The sequence below is a fragment of the Cydia pomonella genome, chromosome 28 (assembly GCF_033807575.1).
Source record: "Cydia pomonella isolate Wapato2018A chromosome 28, ilCydPomo1, whole genome shotgun sequence".
Lineage (NCBI taxonomy): Eukaryota > Metazoa > Arthropoda > Insecta > Lepidoptera > Tortricidae > Cydia > Cydia pomonella.
The window spans coordinates 1,102,740-1,118,322 of record NC_084730.1 but is presented as its reverse complement, the minus strand read 5'-3'; the positions used below and the strand labels follow the sequence as shown (position 1 = coordinate 1,118,322).

General features: G+C 39.7%; 1 protein-coding gene across 1 annotated transcript in view; it reads left to right on the top strand.

Moving 5' to 3' along the window:
• The window catches only part of LOC133532949 (hornerin-like), a 105,013-nt gene that overhangs the window by 26,064 nt on the left and 63,366 nt on the right, over positions 1–15,583 (top strand). Inside the window, exon 2 of the mRNA XM_061871827.1 lies at positions 1,621–3,214. Coding sequence (XP_061727811.1) covers positions 1,625–3,214 — 1,590 coding nt within the window. The 5' untranslated portion in view covers positions 1,621–1,624. The remainder of the gene's footprint in view (positions 1–1,620; positions 3,215–15,583) is intronic.

The following is a 15,583-nucleotide window of genomic DNA, read 5'->3' as shown; positions in this document are numbered from 1 at the left end:
GTTGGCCGCTCCAATATATCTGATGGCGACTGTCGGCCCGATTCGAAGAATGAGATACGATAACGATAAGTTCTGGTTTAGATAACTTCTCAATAAATATTGACAGAAGCAGCTCGATTCGGGCAACCAATGTCACTTTGACGTTACAAATATCGTTCTTATCGGGATCACAGCGGAATCGAAATAAACGTCAATTTTGACATGTCGTTTAGTTATCGATCTTTTAAAGATCTTTCCAAGATCTTAAACGTGTATAATCATTCTTCGAATCGGGCCGTGTGCCAACATTATACTAACGCCCTGATTCAAACAATGCTTATAAGAATTCACAGCAAACTGACATTTCTTCAACCAAAAAACGTCTCTTTTGACACTGATAGATCGGTATAATATCGCTATGATTTCTTTAGAAGCGTTTTTGGAATCAGTTCGTTACTAAGCCTTCGTGTGTCGAACTCCCGCAGCGGGATGGAAATAAAATGGACAACTATTAATACTATTATCTCTTGATTAAGCTTTGTTGCTATGAGACAAAATATATTTGAGTGGGTTTTATTTTTGCAAAACAAGTTTTTTGAATAATAAAATACATCTTCGAAGTTGTCACCAGGTCAGATAAGTAGGGTCAAACATGACTGACTCATGTGTCAGGATTAGTGTTAAATGAAATATTCCGGGGGTTATTAATGAATAGACACACCTGTTGTTCTTGTCTAGTGTTAGACATGAGATCATATTTTTATTTGCTTATGTTGTCAATTGAAAATCGAATTTAAACTCTCGTGAGACATACTAACAAACTAAACTAAACTAATCCTACGGATTCCTAAAAACACGTGAGTGGAATTAGGATTAGTTTAATAATTAGATACAATTTTTTTATTATACTACGTCGGTGGCAAACAAGCATACGGCCCGCCTGATGGTAAGCAGTATCCGTAGCCTATGTACGCCTGCAACTCCAGAGGAGTCACATGCGCGTTGCCGACCCTAACCCCCTCCCGCCCCTCGTTGAGCTCTGGCTACCTTACTCACCGGCAGGAACACAACACTATGAGTAGGGTCTAGTGTTATTTGGCTGCGATTTTCTGTAAGGTGGAGGTACTTCCCCAGTTGGGCTCTGCTCTAGATCTGGAATGACATCCGCTGTGCTGTGCCCTACCACACAGAGCGAGATGACATTCACAATGCCCATACCTTGTGGACGTAGTTTAAGGACGTACCCGGGTCCTATATAACCTTACATGCGTATTTTTACATGCAATTAATGTTCCCACCGCAAAAATAAATACGCAAATAAATATAACAATCCACCACCGAAAGTACAAAACTACACGTGTTTCGCCTCTCTACGAGACATCCTCAGGAGATGTTGACGGTCCGAATTGACCGTCGCTGATTAGCAAAGTAATATTTTGTGTTTTAATTAAGATAGGTTAAAACAAACTGCTTTGGTAGTTCGAGAATAATAACATAATAACCATCAAAGACAATGAAAATGGGCCATCTTGCATAGAAAATGCCACACAAAGGGACCCGTATTCATTGTCCCTAATTATTTATAATATATTTCTATACTGAGTGTATATGTCCACTTATCTCAATTTTCTATTGTTTCAGAACTATGAAGCCACTACTACGAACAGTGGTGGCGTTGTGCCTCCTTCTGGCCACTCAAGCGCATCCAGAAAATATTGAAGAAGCCAAAGAGCTGCCTCAAAAGAGCGAACCCGTCGTAGAGGCAGAGGAGTCCTCGCCGCAAGTCAGAGAAGAACGGTGTACCACATGCAATGGAGCAGCTAATTTGAAATTCAAAAGCCCCAATGAGGTGTTAGCAGCTATACAGGCGTTGCCTGGTGCTGAAGTGCATTCCCAGTCCTCATTCGAAAGCTGCTCTTCCGACAAGGGCTGCGCCGGACTTAAAGTAAAGGATGGACGCGTTATCGAACGATTCGGCAATATCGATGCTTTCAAAGCGGCAGCCGCGTCCGACATAGGCAACGAATTCACTTTCCATGCCGCTGGTAGCTTAGGAAATGTGTTCCAAGGCGGAATCCCTAAAGACGGACCGTTCTGGTGGATGAACGAGAACTCGCCTTTCAAGGCCAGCGCCGCTGGCGGTGGCGGAAGCTTTGAGAAATTCAGCCAGTCTAGCTCTTCATTTACCAGCAGTGGTAACGCTGGAGGCGCTGGAGGTGCTGGTGGCGCGGGAGGTGCTGGACTAGGCGGTGCTGTCAATTTTGACCTGAACGCGAATCCCTTCCTGAATGGAGAATTCTCGAAACTCGCCGGCTCGGCCGCCGGTTTCGGAGCATCCGCGCAAGGCGGCGCTAAGCCCGCTGGATCTGGATTCCAATCGTCTTCCTTCGAGTCTTCCAGCTCAACGTTCAGCAGCAACGGAGGTGAAATCGATCTGAAGAGTAATCCGTTCTTGAACGGTCAGTACAACAAGAACGCGGCTGGATCTGGCTTCCAGGCTGGATTTTCAGCTGGATCAACTGGACAGGGTGCTGGTTCGTTTGGCGCTACTGGACAAGGCAGCCAAGGTGCCGGACAGTTTGGCGCTCAGGGCAGTCAATTCGGAGGCCAAGGCAGTCAAAGCTCATTCGGATCAAGCTCAAGCAGCCAGAGCGCATTTGGATCTGGATCTAGAGGAAGCGGAGCTGGGCTCGGTGCAAGTGGAAGTTTCGGTGCTGGTAGCGGACAAGGAGCCGCCGGACAAGGCTTCGGCGCCAGCTCAGGACAGAGTGGTTTCAGCGCCCAGGCTGGTTTCAACAGCGCCGCTAGCGGCAACGCTGGACAAGGATCGCAAGGATTCGGTCAAGGTATCAACGGAGGCAGTGGCCAGAGCACATTCAGCAGCCAATCGAGCCAATCCTCATTCCAAGGCCAAGGTTTCGGTCAAGGCCAGGGCAACCGCGGCTACACAGGATCTTCCCCAAGCCCCTTCACCGCCTCCACCGCTGGATCCAACGTGAACCTAATCCAAAATACTCAGAAGACAAGTGAATTCGACTTCGAACAACAACAGCAGACCCAGTCGAACATCGACGAAGCTTTCCAGGGTACTGGGAATGTGCAAAGCCACGCGCATAGCGGTGGGGAGCTGCAGCAAACCTGCGCCGGACAGGGATATGTGTGCGTCCACAAGGCTCAGTGCAACAATGGAGTTGTGAACACCAATGGCGCCAGCGTGCTTCAAGCGAAAACTAAGGTAAGATTTTTTATAAAGTAACAGTAGAATATGACTGATGACCTAATGAGCGATCCGACGTTATTACTAATATAATCTAATCTAATACTAGAAATAAATATTATTTTATTTTATTTATTTATCAGATTATTGGACAATCTTACACAAGTCGACCTATGGCTGACTGGTAGAGAATGCCATTTGGCATTAAGTCCGCCGTTTGTACATCGTTCTATATATTTTGTGCAATAAAGTTTAAATAAATAAATCGACCTAGGAGGAGCAACTGAACTGAATAAACTTGAGCGCATTCAAAATATCTTCATCTGGTTCATATTTGCGTTACGCAAGTATGACCATGTTTCTCTTTTCCGCTCACAGCTCAAGTGGTTGCCTATTCGTTTTCGTCGTAACTTTCATATTCTGTCTGTCTTACCTATATTCTATTATTTTCCTGCCAGCAACTCCCCGCTACATCAAGTTTTAACTATCTAAATTCTGTGAGGCTGTCGCACAGCCTGCTCTTCTCCGTCCCATCTTCTACAAAATTGTACAACACTTCATTTACTTTTCAAGCTGTCCGACTTTGAAACTCTTTACCCGTTGGCATTAGACGCGCTCAATCTCTGGCTGTGTTTAAAAAATCACTCAAAGTACATTATTTATCTCTCCCTTAGTATTTATATACTACATAGTTACTTTTACTCTGTGGCTGACATGCTTCTGTCATTTAGCTATATTTCTGTTTATATTATATATATCTATTTGTATTTCTTATATGTGTATATGTTTATTTACTGTGATTGTACGAGTGAATGTAGGCTTCATAGCGTTTTAGCAACAACAACTTTTTCGATTAACTTGTCTGTTTCCGCTACCCATAGGTTGTCTGGAAGAGATCGCTCTTTAGCGATAAGACCGCCTGTTGTCTGCCTCTACATTTAATCAATTGTTTATTTTATTTTCTTGTATTTTTTACTGAGGTGTGCCAATAAAGAGTATTCTATCTATCTATTCTTAAAAAATATCTAATAGACAATTATTAAAATCAAAATCTAGTACTTAATCCGGTTTCTAAAAGTCACTTTGGCTACTGGTTTTTGAGGAATCGTGTGTCACATGACATTGAATGTCAAGATAGTTTTGAGCATCCGGTCTCAATGACAACTAGGTATGATATAAAGTTAAAAACATGTTTACAAACGGAGGCAACAGTATTTTCCACAGTTTTTATATCTCAAATATGAACCTGTCTATATAAAACAAACATTATTATATGAATTTAAAAAAAACTATTGTACCGAATAATTTAGCTTTTTTTACTAATTTGCCATTTTTATTGAGTACGATATCGTTAATAATTAACTGGCTTCGTCCCACGGATATTGCATCCAAAATGACATTCAAAATTCAACTTTAAATTTAAAAACTAAAGAAGTTTTTAAGCTGGCAAATTTAGACTCCATTGGTTAATAGTCAGACATAGAAGTTTTTGTGACAAAATCAAATATCGATGTATTGATGTTACCTTAGTCTTACAGATATTTTTAACATTGTATAAAAAGATAGCTACCGCGAAATACACACGTTCGATATTTTCTTTGATACACCCATTGGTAGTTTTCTTATATTATGACACAGTATTCTACAGTTTGCGTTTTTATTTTTAAATACTTAATATATGTAATAAAGAAATTATGGTTGGATTTGTAATTGATTTGCATTCTTGAAATTTCCCGGTAAATTACAGCAAGTAGAATTTACATCTTTTAATTATTAATTTATGACTGACTTATCGATGTTATTATTTGTCCGATGTCTCATTTTCTCAAGCACTCGTTTTTGCCACAAAAATTTCTATGTCTGTTAATAGGTAGTATTTTGTATGAAAAGTTAGAGATTAAAATCAGATTTTGTTTCTAATGCTAAAACCACACACAAGAATTCAAAATGGCGACCTTTGAACAGCTGATTATGACATTTAGCCTTAGATTGAATGTATTGATATTCGGTAATTTTGTCCGAAAGGTCATTCGGCTCAATCAGCGCCATTATCATTTTATTGATTTAACTCATTAAACTATTGACTTTTAACATAATAATATATGTTAAGGCTAAGTATTTAATTAACTTATTTACGTGTTTCATTGATGGTTGCTGCTTAGATGGAAATATTTGTGTAGGATTTAAATAGATGCCTAAAAACACAAAAAAATATGCATTTTACTAAGAAAAACATAAACCACTTTTTTTCTTGCATGTCTACACGTAGTGATTATATGCTCTTTGATCTACCCTTTCAAACAAAAAATATATATTTTCGTTTCATAAGTTCATAAAGATAAAAATATTATATTTATACTCTGGCAAATCCACTTTGTCAGTAGAAAAAGGCGCCAATTTAAAAATTTCTATGGAGGGAGTATCCTTTGCGCAACCACTTTTAAAATGTCCCGCTTTTTTCGACTGACGGAAATGGCTTGCCAAATTATATGAACAACTAAATAGACTATATAAATTGTAAATAATATAATAAAAGTTTCAGACTAAGTTCAAAATAATATAATATGGGCTTGTGTGAAAAAAAGTACGTAAATAAAAATAAACCCATGAAAAATAACTTATTATTTATTGGGGTGTTGCTGGCCTTTGAGTGCCACGTCGACCGAGCAGTGATCTATTGTAACGGCCCTTTAAAGTACATTATCAACGCCCGTGGAATTCAAGAAGTTCCAGATCCTTTGGGCCGTAATGTGGGCTGTAAAAAATAACTTCCAACGTCCAGAGTGACTTTTTATTGGCTTCCTGCTTGCCGCCCGCTTGCCGTTTTGTTACTGGCGTGCTTCTGGCCCTTTCCCTGACTCAGCGCCACGTAGTTTGCAGCTGCGCTGAACTCAGCGCCGATCAGAAAAATCGGCGCCTACCACCTCGGCACCGTCAGGGGAGTACTCTGGCTACGAACGACTTGCGGAATCCGATCCTTATAAAGTATTGGCGCGAACCACGCTATTATACCCATTTTTACCAACTGAGCTGGTTGTGGTAATAAACATTTTGACCGTTCTTCTGCCTCCTCATTTATAATTCCTCATACCTAAAGAGACGTTTTAGGAGGTAGAACTATCCCAAGCGCGGCACTGGTGAGAGTTTATCCCAGTAATATTTACCGGAAAAAATCGTAGATAAAACTAAATTAAGCAGGGCCATACAAAGATAAGTGACCTCTTCGAATCGTTTATCGATTAGTAAGTATAAGAAAAGTCAAGGTTCTTTGAGGCGCTCTTTATAAAAATTATAAAAGAGATTACAAATCGGACACTCCACTGTCATTTCAACATGAATTTTAAGTCAATCACCACTTTTTTTGTCATTTTTTAATGTCATCGGTGACTAACGTTACATCAGTGACATGTCAATCGTATAATGATAAGTCATTATTATCAGATTTCGTGTAGAAATCGTTAAATCGTCATCAGATTTGACAGATGACGGATTTCAAGTTGATATTGATCAGGTTACTTGAACAATTTGATTACATAATTTTTTTCGTGATATTTTATTAAAGCGCTGATGACCACGGGAACAGCGTGTGACTTGCAATCCGGAGGTCGCGGGTTCAAACCCTGGCTCGTACCAATGAGTTTTTCGGAACTTATGTACGAAATATCATTTGATATTTACCAGTCGTTTTAAGGTGAAGGAAAACATCGTGAGGAAACCGGACTAATCCCAATAAGGCCTAGTTTACCCTCTGGGCTGGAAGGTCAGATGGCAGTCGCTTTCATAGTGCCTACGCCAGTTCCCAGGATTAGTTGTCAAGCGGACCCCAGGCTCCTATGAGCCGTGGCAAAATGTCGGGACAACGAGAGGAAGAAGACGAGTCGTGATATGTACTGTATGTACCATATGTACGTACCATGTGTACTGTAAAACGTTGTACAGTCAGCATCAAAAGTAGCGGATCAAACAACGCTTCAAAAGTATCTACCATTCTGTAACAGCTTAACGAAAAGTGGGTCTATATGTAGAATAATTAAAACTGTAAAAGATATACTTTTGAACGTGAATTTTAGTGATTTGTCTATAATTTTGGCGCGCTGTTTCATCCGCTACTATTGATGCTGACTGTACAATACATGTACGAGAAAATTACTTTTCTACTATAGTCCACCTGTACAAAGTGTTGAATGTTTTTGCACAAATATTTATGACGTTATCTGTGAAAAGGGACCTTATTGTCGATGGCCCTTCCGTTGTTATAAACGATGCTCCGATACAAATACAACGCTGCGCGACGCAGTGCGGCGTAAGCGCCATCGACAATAAGGTCCCTTTTCATAGATAATGCCACATTTAATGCCGTGTAAGAACCTAAAGTTAAAACATAAAGATTTAACGTAATAACAGTTTATAATTTATTTATTTTTATTTATTCCTGGTAAGGGCATTTATTGGTGCAATGAGCATAGATATTTGTTCCTGAGTCATGGTTGTTTTCTATTTAAGTATTTATATATTATATATATCGTTGTCTAAGTACCCTCAACACAAGCCTTAATGAGCTTACTGTGGGACTTAGTCAATTTGTGTAATAATGTCCTATAATATTTATTTATTTTATTTAAATATATGCTCATTATCGCACTATTCTTCAATAATGCTTCGTTCCTTTCGGCGGTCCCAGGTCCACGTCCAGCGGCGGCAGCACAGTCGCATTTTTATCGACTATCACCATACCTGTCACGTTCTAACAACTGTAAGTGCGAAAGTGACAGGCATAGTGACAGGCGATAAATTGCAACCATGCTACTTACTTACTTACTACTTACTTTACTTTTTACTTTACTTTACTTTACTTTTTTTTTTTTACTTTACTTTACTTTTTTTACTTTATTCAATGGTTTTATACGAAAAAGTCGTATATATTTGAACGTAGGTACGTCCATTTTGTATAAACATGTACGTACCATGTATGTCATCAAATTTATCTGATTTATTGATCTTCCGCTTTTTGGTTTATTAATAAGCATTTGTTCGTTAAAGTCTAAAAATACACACCGTGGGCTGGTAAAACCCGACAGATTTTAAAGGTGTATTCTTGAACGTATTTAGAGACCAAAATGTAATAAAGTTTTTATAAATCCGTCTTATTTTAGAGATAATGACAATTCTTGTGAAAATTTGTTTCTGTAATAACTTAGTGACAAACGCCTTTTTGGCAGCGACGCTTCCACTATGTGACTTGGTTTAGACATACCTACTGACAGACATGAAAGGAAACTCACAATTTATTATCTGTAAATAAAAGAAACCTATTCGTAGTAAAAAATTCGTCAAGATGTAAAAATAAAGTATCGTATGCAGAAAACGCAAAAAAAATCCAGCAATTTTTTTTCCGAATTTGAGCAAAACTCATTATAACATTTTTAGCTCCTTATGTTCTGAAGAATGCGTGATTAAAATCTGTCGGCTTTACTAGCCCACGGTGTATACGAAATCTTGTTATGTACAGATTTTAATACATAATTTAAAAACATACACGGAAATATTCACACCAACGTTCTTGGGCTCGGATTAAGTTTTTTTTAATACTTAACTAGAAAGATTAAAGATATTATAATGCAAATATTTTATATAGTTAGTACAAATATTTGCTGTCAAAAATTAAACTAAAATTATGGAAACTGGTATGCGAGAATTTTTTTTATATCATTAGCAATTTAGCAAATATTTAAAAGAATTTTATTTAAATAGAAATTAAATAGAATTTATTTGAATTTTGTACACAATTGTGATATAATAGAGAGTTTTTTAATAGAGTACCGTGTTAAGGCAACGAAGCTTGCTGAGTTGCCTAAGTAAGATACGAGATTGAAAAGTTTGATTATATCACTAAATAGTATACAATACTTTTTCTACGAGACATCTAAAATAATACTTCTTTTATACAACTTAAAGAAGCGCTGGTGGCCTAGCGGTAAGAGCGTGCGACTTGTAATCCGGAGGTCGCGGGTTCAAACCCCGGCTCGTACCAATGAGTTTTTCGGAACTTATGTACGAAATATCATTTGATATTTACCAGTCGCTTTTCGGTGAAGGAAAAACATCGTGAGGAAACCGGACTAATCCTAGCAAGGCCTAGTTTACCCTCTGGGTTGGAAGGTCAGATGGCAGTCGCTTTCGTAAAAACTAGTGTCTACGCCAAATCTTGGGATTAGTTGTCAAGCGGATCCCAGGCTCCCATGAGCCGTGGCAAAATGCCGGGACAACGCGAGGAAGAAGAAGAGAAATAGTAAATTAAAACTGGTAACTATCTCAGTAGATAAAAATGCAGTATAAAAGACATAAACGCGTGACAATTGTCGCCCGTTTAACTTTTTTCTATGGGAGCGCGGTGGCATGTGATAGGTCATTTTTTATAGTGGACTACAACGTATCGAAATGAATATTATAGTTGAGTTGGGTGCCCATACATGAAAAGTACGCAATTAGTTTGATATACGAAATCTTAATAACAGTCGACGATAAAAAAATAATAATTTGCCGTTTGCTTGTGTGTCCATTTTAAAATTTAGACATTTCAATCATTATCGCCGTTGTAGTTAAAAAGATAGGGTCTCAAAATAGAAAATGTAACATTTTTTTTATACTACGTCGGTGGCAAACAAGCATACGGCCCGCCTGATGGTAAGCAGTCTCCGTAGCCTATGTACGCCTGCAACTCCAGAGGAGTTACATGCGCGTTGCCGACCCTAAACCCGCCCCCCCTCATTGAGCTCTGGCAACCTTACTCACCGGCAGGAACACAACACTATGAGTAGGGTCTAGTGTTATTTGGCTGCTGTTTTCTGTAAGGTGGAGGTACTTCCCCAGTTGGGCTCTGCTCTAGATCTGGAATGACATCCACTGGCTGTGCCCTACCACACAAAGCGAGATGACATTCACAATGCCCTTACCTCTCTTTTGGACGTAGTTTAAGGACGTACCCGGGTCCAAACTAATAATAGAAGCGTAAGTAATTATTGTCACTAACTAAATCATTTACATATGTCAGTTTTCCAAAACATTACGTAAGGTAGGAAGCGCTGGTGGCCTAGAGGTAAGTGTGCGACTTTCAATCCAGAGGTCGCGGGTTCAACGTACCAATGAGTTTTTAGGAACTTGTGTTCGAAATATCATTTGATATTTACCAGTCGCTTTAAGATGAAGGAAAACATCGTGAGGAAACCGGACTAATCCCAATGAGACGTAGACGACGTAGTACCCTCTGGGTTGGAAGGTCAGAAGGCAGTCGCTTTCGTAAAAACTAGTGCCTACGCCAGTTCTGGGAATTAGTTGTCAAGCGGACCCCAGGCTCTCAGCCGTGGCAAAAATGCCGGAACAACGCGAAGAATAAGTTATTATTTTTGAAATTGCTGTCACTTATAGTTCACGATAGCCTGCAGCAAATTGAACCCAGGACTCCTTTAAAGACAATCCTATAGAACAGTAACTGTACTAGTATGCCTTGACCAGAGACTAAAATGGACCCGTAGGCTAAATGACATCATAGACTCATCCTTATACGTCCACATTACTATATAATAGCGGTAGTTAGATTTAATTTTAATGTAACTGAGTCATATATAAAAGCGTCGTTATATGTATTTTTATTAAGCTATTTTTCAGCCCTTAGACATAATATAAGCAAAGAGAATTTCAAATATAGATGGATTGTCAAAGAAATCTTTTTAGCCACAGTAAATGTACTGCCATCTTTCGACACATGATCAAAACTTTTAGAACGACATTTGACTTTGAACCTTATTATTTCAATGATAAGTTTGTTAAATATAAAAAAGTGGCGCTATTCAACTAAATGTATAAATATTTTTTTATAATCTTTATTTACATAATCGATAAATACAGAGGTATTAATATAACTAGCTTAAATCTAAAATAGGCCCTTGACGCATTTTACTGGATGCTGGCGGCATTTCCTCGTTGTATAGCAATGCAGATACGTTAAGGTAGAAGTACTAGTGCTCGACGCTGCACTAGTCACCGACATGGACACTTTATGTCAAAGTGTCAAGGATTAAGCTCGAATACAGAAAAATCTTCGTTGTTCAAATTTAACCTATATTTCCATGAAATAAAGTGCCCATGTCGGTGACTAGTGCAGCGTCGAGCACTAGTACTTCTACCTTATGTTACGTCAACCAGACGCTTCGCGGTTTCTGCAAAAATATTGTGCGCGCTTGGACCTAGAGATTCCTAGAGATTCAACGCCAAGAATATTTCGTTATGTAGATGTTGATAAACATGTAAATTCCAAGTCATGTTGGCACAGTACTACATTCATTATGTTGTGTCATTCTCAAGATTGACCAAACATATCATCCGCTGCGATGTGTTTGTCCAAAGAGTGGACAGAAATTTTATGGAGCGTTAAGAAGGAAGATGGTTTGGACACGTGGAAAGAATGAGTGAAAGAAGGTTAACAAAGAGAGTGTATAAGGGAGAAGTAGAAGAGGGAGCTGGAAGGGGTCGACCTCAGCGGACTTTCTCTGATCAAAGAGGTATGTCAGGATCATAGCAAGTGGAAATCCTTGGTCTCTCTTTTTTTTTTTTTTTTTACAATTGACCTCCAACGGAATCGGAGCTAATTTCCACGGTTTCTCATTCATGCCAGTTCTCTCTTATATGCTTCTCGCACTTTCATTCTGCATACTTGGTCTTTCTTTCATACATCTTCTTTTATGCTTTCTGCGGGTGGGATGCCCGCCTATTTCTAACTACGTAAGACGTTTTCATTTTCTTTATTATTTTCAAGGGGGAAATAAGGTACGCTTACACTTCTTTACAGGTTTCTGGATTTCAGTTATTACTATACTTCACATATTTTTATTTATACTTATATTCTATTACTATTTACTATACTTATTTCTTTCTCTTTTGTTTTCACATCTTTTATACTTATATTCTATTACAATTTTGGTCACGCCGTTTATATAATTATATATAAATTTGTGTACCGTTACACTACTTATTTTGTTTGTTTACTCTTATAGCTATACTTTTACAAAAGTCCAGAAATTTATCTCTTATTTTTACATCTTCTATTATATTTTTTAAATTAGCTTTTACAATTTTTATGCTTAATTCTATTTCTTTTTCAAGACGCTCTCTGCCGAACACAGGGCAGTCAGTGATTACATGTAATACACTTTCTGAGACGCTAGGATCACACACACATGCTGGACTATCTTTACATTTAAATCTGTGGAGGTATTCGGAGAAGCCTCCATGCCCTGTTAATATTTGGACTAGAATCGGATCGAGCTTTAGCTGCCGTATGGTTTTATGCGCTTCTATTGCTGCAGGAAAGAACATTTTGGTGGTTTTTGCCGTTTCTCCCATCTGGTAACGCTGGTTCCATTCTTGTAAAGTTTCCCTACGGTTTACTTTTTTGATATATGAGATGGGACAGCGATCGTAGTGAGGTCTACCTTTTAGTTTAAGAGCTGCCTCTTTTGCCAACATATCCGCTCGTTCGTTTCCTGGTGTTCCCACGTGTGCTTTTACCCAGAACAGTTTAACTTCTTTCCCCTGGTCATTTGCTATAGCCAGATTTTTCCTTATATTTATTGCTACTGGGTTAAAGGAATTTGGATTTCCGATGATCTCCAGCGCAGACCTGGAGTCACTATATATGCCGAAAGGTCCTTTTGAGCTCTTCAATATATACTGCGTTGCTTTCAGGACCGCATACATTTCAGCCTGGAACACAGTGCAGTAGGGCTCAAGCTTAAATTTTTGGGGCTTGGTTTCGAGGCCATTATGCCAGCAGGATAATGACGCTCCAACCTTGCCCTCGATTTTACTGCCATCTGTGTACAGCTGATTCTCTATTGGCTCTATCTGTTCTTCGCTTTCCACAAGCTGAAATGCATGGCTCCTGTTTTCTGCTGGATGTGGTGCTGACGTATAGGGGGCCCTCATCTCCAACTCCCTGTCCCCTATTTGGTACTGCGGCTTACCTCTCTTAGCTTCATAGAGGGATGCTGCTTCCCGGATTCTTAAATCCAGTGGCAGCAGTCCCGTTAGGAGCAGTGCTGAGTTAAGGGATACAGTTCTGTATGCTTTGCATATTTTTTGGGCAAATCCTCTTTGTACTGCATTCAGTTGTTTCTGTATCCCCAACTTGCCCGCCGCTGGTGCCCATGCACTTGCTGCATACAGTATCACGGGTTCCACCACTGCTGTATAAATGGTTCTGACTATCTCAGGTCCCAGCCCCCAGTGGATCTTCGCTGCTCTGGCCAATTGCTTGTACAGGTTGAGTGCCTTACGGCAAACTTGCGACACGTGGCTATTGAAAGTTAGCTTATCGTCCACTGTGAGGCCGAGAATCTTTATCTCTTTGGACATCTCTATGCGTATTCCGCCCATGCTCAGAAGGGGGGTGTCGTATTTCAGTTTCTTTGTCATAACCATTGCTTTGGTTTTGTGTGGTGCAAAGTTTAATTTATTACTGACACCCCACCTCCGGACATGGTCAAGAGCAGCGTTTGCTTTTCTTTGGATCTCCAAAGCTGTTTCACCCGAGAAAATCAGAACCACATCATCAGCGAACGCCTGGCAGTAATGGTCCGTACTTTTTAGGTCTTTTAGGAGAGGGTCCAACAGGAGGTTCCAAAATGTTGGGCCCCCTATCGATCCCTGCACACAGCCTTTTGTTGTCCCTTTTGAATGTTCCGCTCCGGCATATCTGACCCTTACTTTTCTGTTGCGCAAGTAATCATCAACCAAACGTCTTAAATTTGCAGGACACCTGGATTCGGCCAATCTGCATCTGATGGCTGGCCACCACGCATTATCGAATGCTCCCTCTATGTCAAGTGAGACCACTGTTACAATCTTTTTGTCTTTAATTCTGTTTTTTATTTCTTCTAGCATGACGTAGAGGGAGTCCTCGGTGCTGCGCTGTGGTACAAAGCCAAATTGCTTTTCGCTCATGTCTGGTAATATGTGGTATCTTATTCTCCTTACCATCATCTTTTCTACGATTTTTCCCAGTACTGGCAGTAGCCCAATCGGCCGGTATGACTTTGGTTGAGAGTAGTCCTCCTTTGCTGGTTTTCGCAGTATTGCAATCACCGCCTCTTTCCAACAGTCTGGGAAATGGTTAATAATAATAATAATAATAATAAATTTCTTTATTTAGATAACTAGGATCCATTGGGGTTAGGTACATAGTGACTTAAAATATATTGTTAAAATTTAAAAATAAATAAATTAATTAAATTCAAATTCAAATATTATAAATAAATTAACATAAAATTCACAATAAAATAACTACATTAAATTAAAATTCAAAATTAAAATTCACGCAATTAAACTACCCATGATCATTAATTTATTAATATGTTTGTGCATGGGAGAATCAGGCTTTCCTACAAACATTTTCAGGATGCCGTTAGAGCTGCTCCGCATCCTATTCACTAGCGAGGCAGTTCTTTTGCGTATGATGGCGTGAAAACCGTCTGTGCGCGCCTCCGCAAACATTTTTGAAGCACTACAGAAGCGGGGCAGCTTCAACAACGCCCGAAAGCCGTTATTATATTGAACTCTCAGGGCACTGAGCGACTTCTGAGTGCAGTTGAACCACAGGCTGCTCGTATAGAAGCTCTGACAGAACGCTTTGAATAGCGTGATTTTGACTTGATTCGAGCAACGAGCAAACCTGCGGGCCAACATATTACTCCTCACCGCCAGCGCCCTGCGTTCTCTTTCAATATCTAAATGATCTTTAAGGTCGTCGGTTAGATAATGCCCAAGATATTTAAAACTAAAAACTCTCTGTAATGGTGCACCGTTGAGACAAATGACCGGCACATCAAGAGGCGGCATTTCCGGTCTCTTACCGGCGGCCTTAAAGATCATGTATTCACTTTTTTTTACATTATATCGTAATCCGTGACTGCTCGCATAGGATTCGCAAATACTCAGGAGCCTTCTCAGTGCCTTCACCGATGGGCTCAACAACACCATGTCGTCTGCGTAGCTGATGTTGTTTACACAGACACCGTCCACGTGACACCCCACATGCGTGTTGCTGAGCTCAGATATAAGCCCGTCCACATACAAATTAAAGAGCTTTGGCGAAGACAACCCTCCCTGTCTTACGCCGCACTCTAAACCGTACGAGTCTGAACGAGCACCAGCCCATCGTACACTATTGCGCTGATTAGCGTACCAATACTGAAATATGCTAGTCAATTCCGTAGGTATATTCCTATCCCTCATCTTCTGCCATAAGACGTCGTATGAAACTAAGTCAAAGGCTTTAGAGAGGTCTAGGAAACATGCGTAGACAGTAGTGCTACGTTCAGTGTAATACCGGAC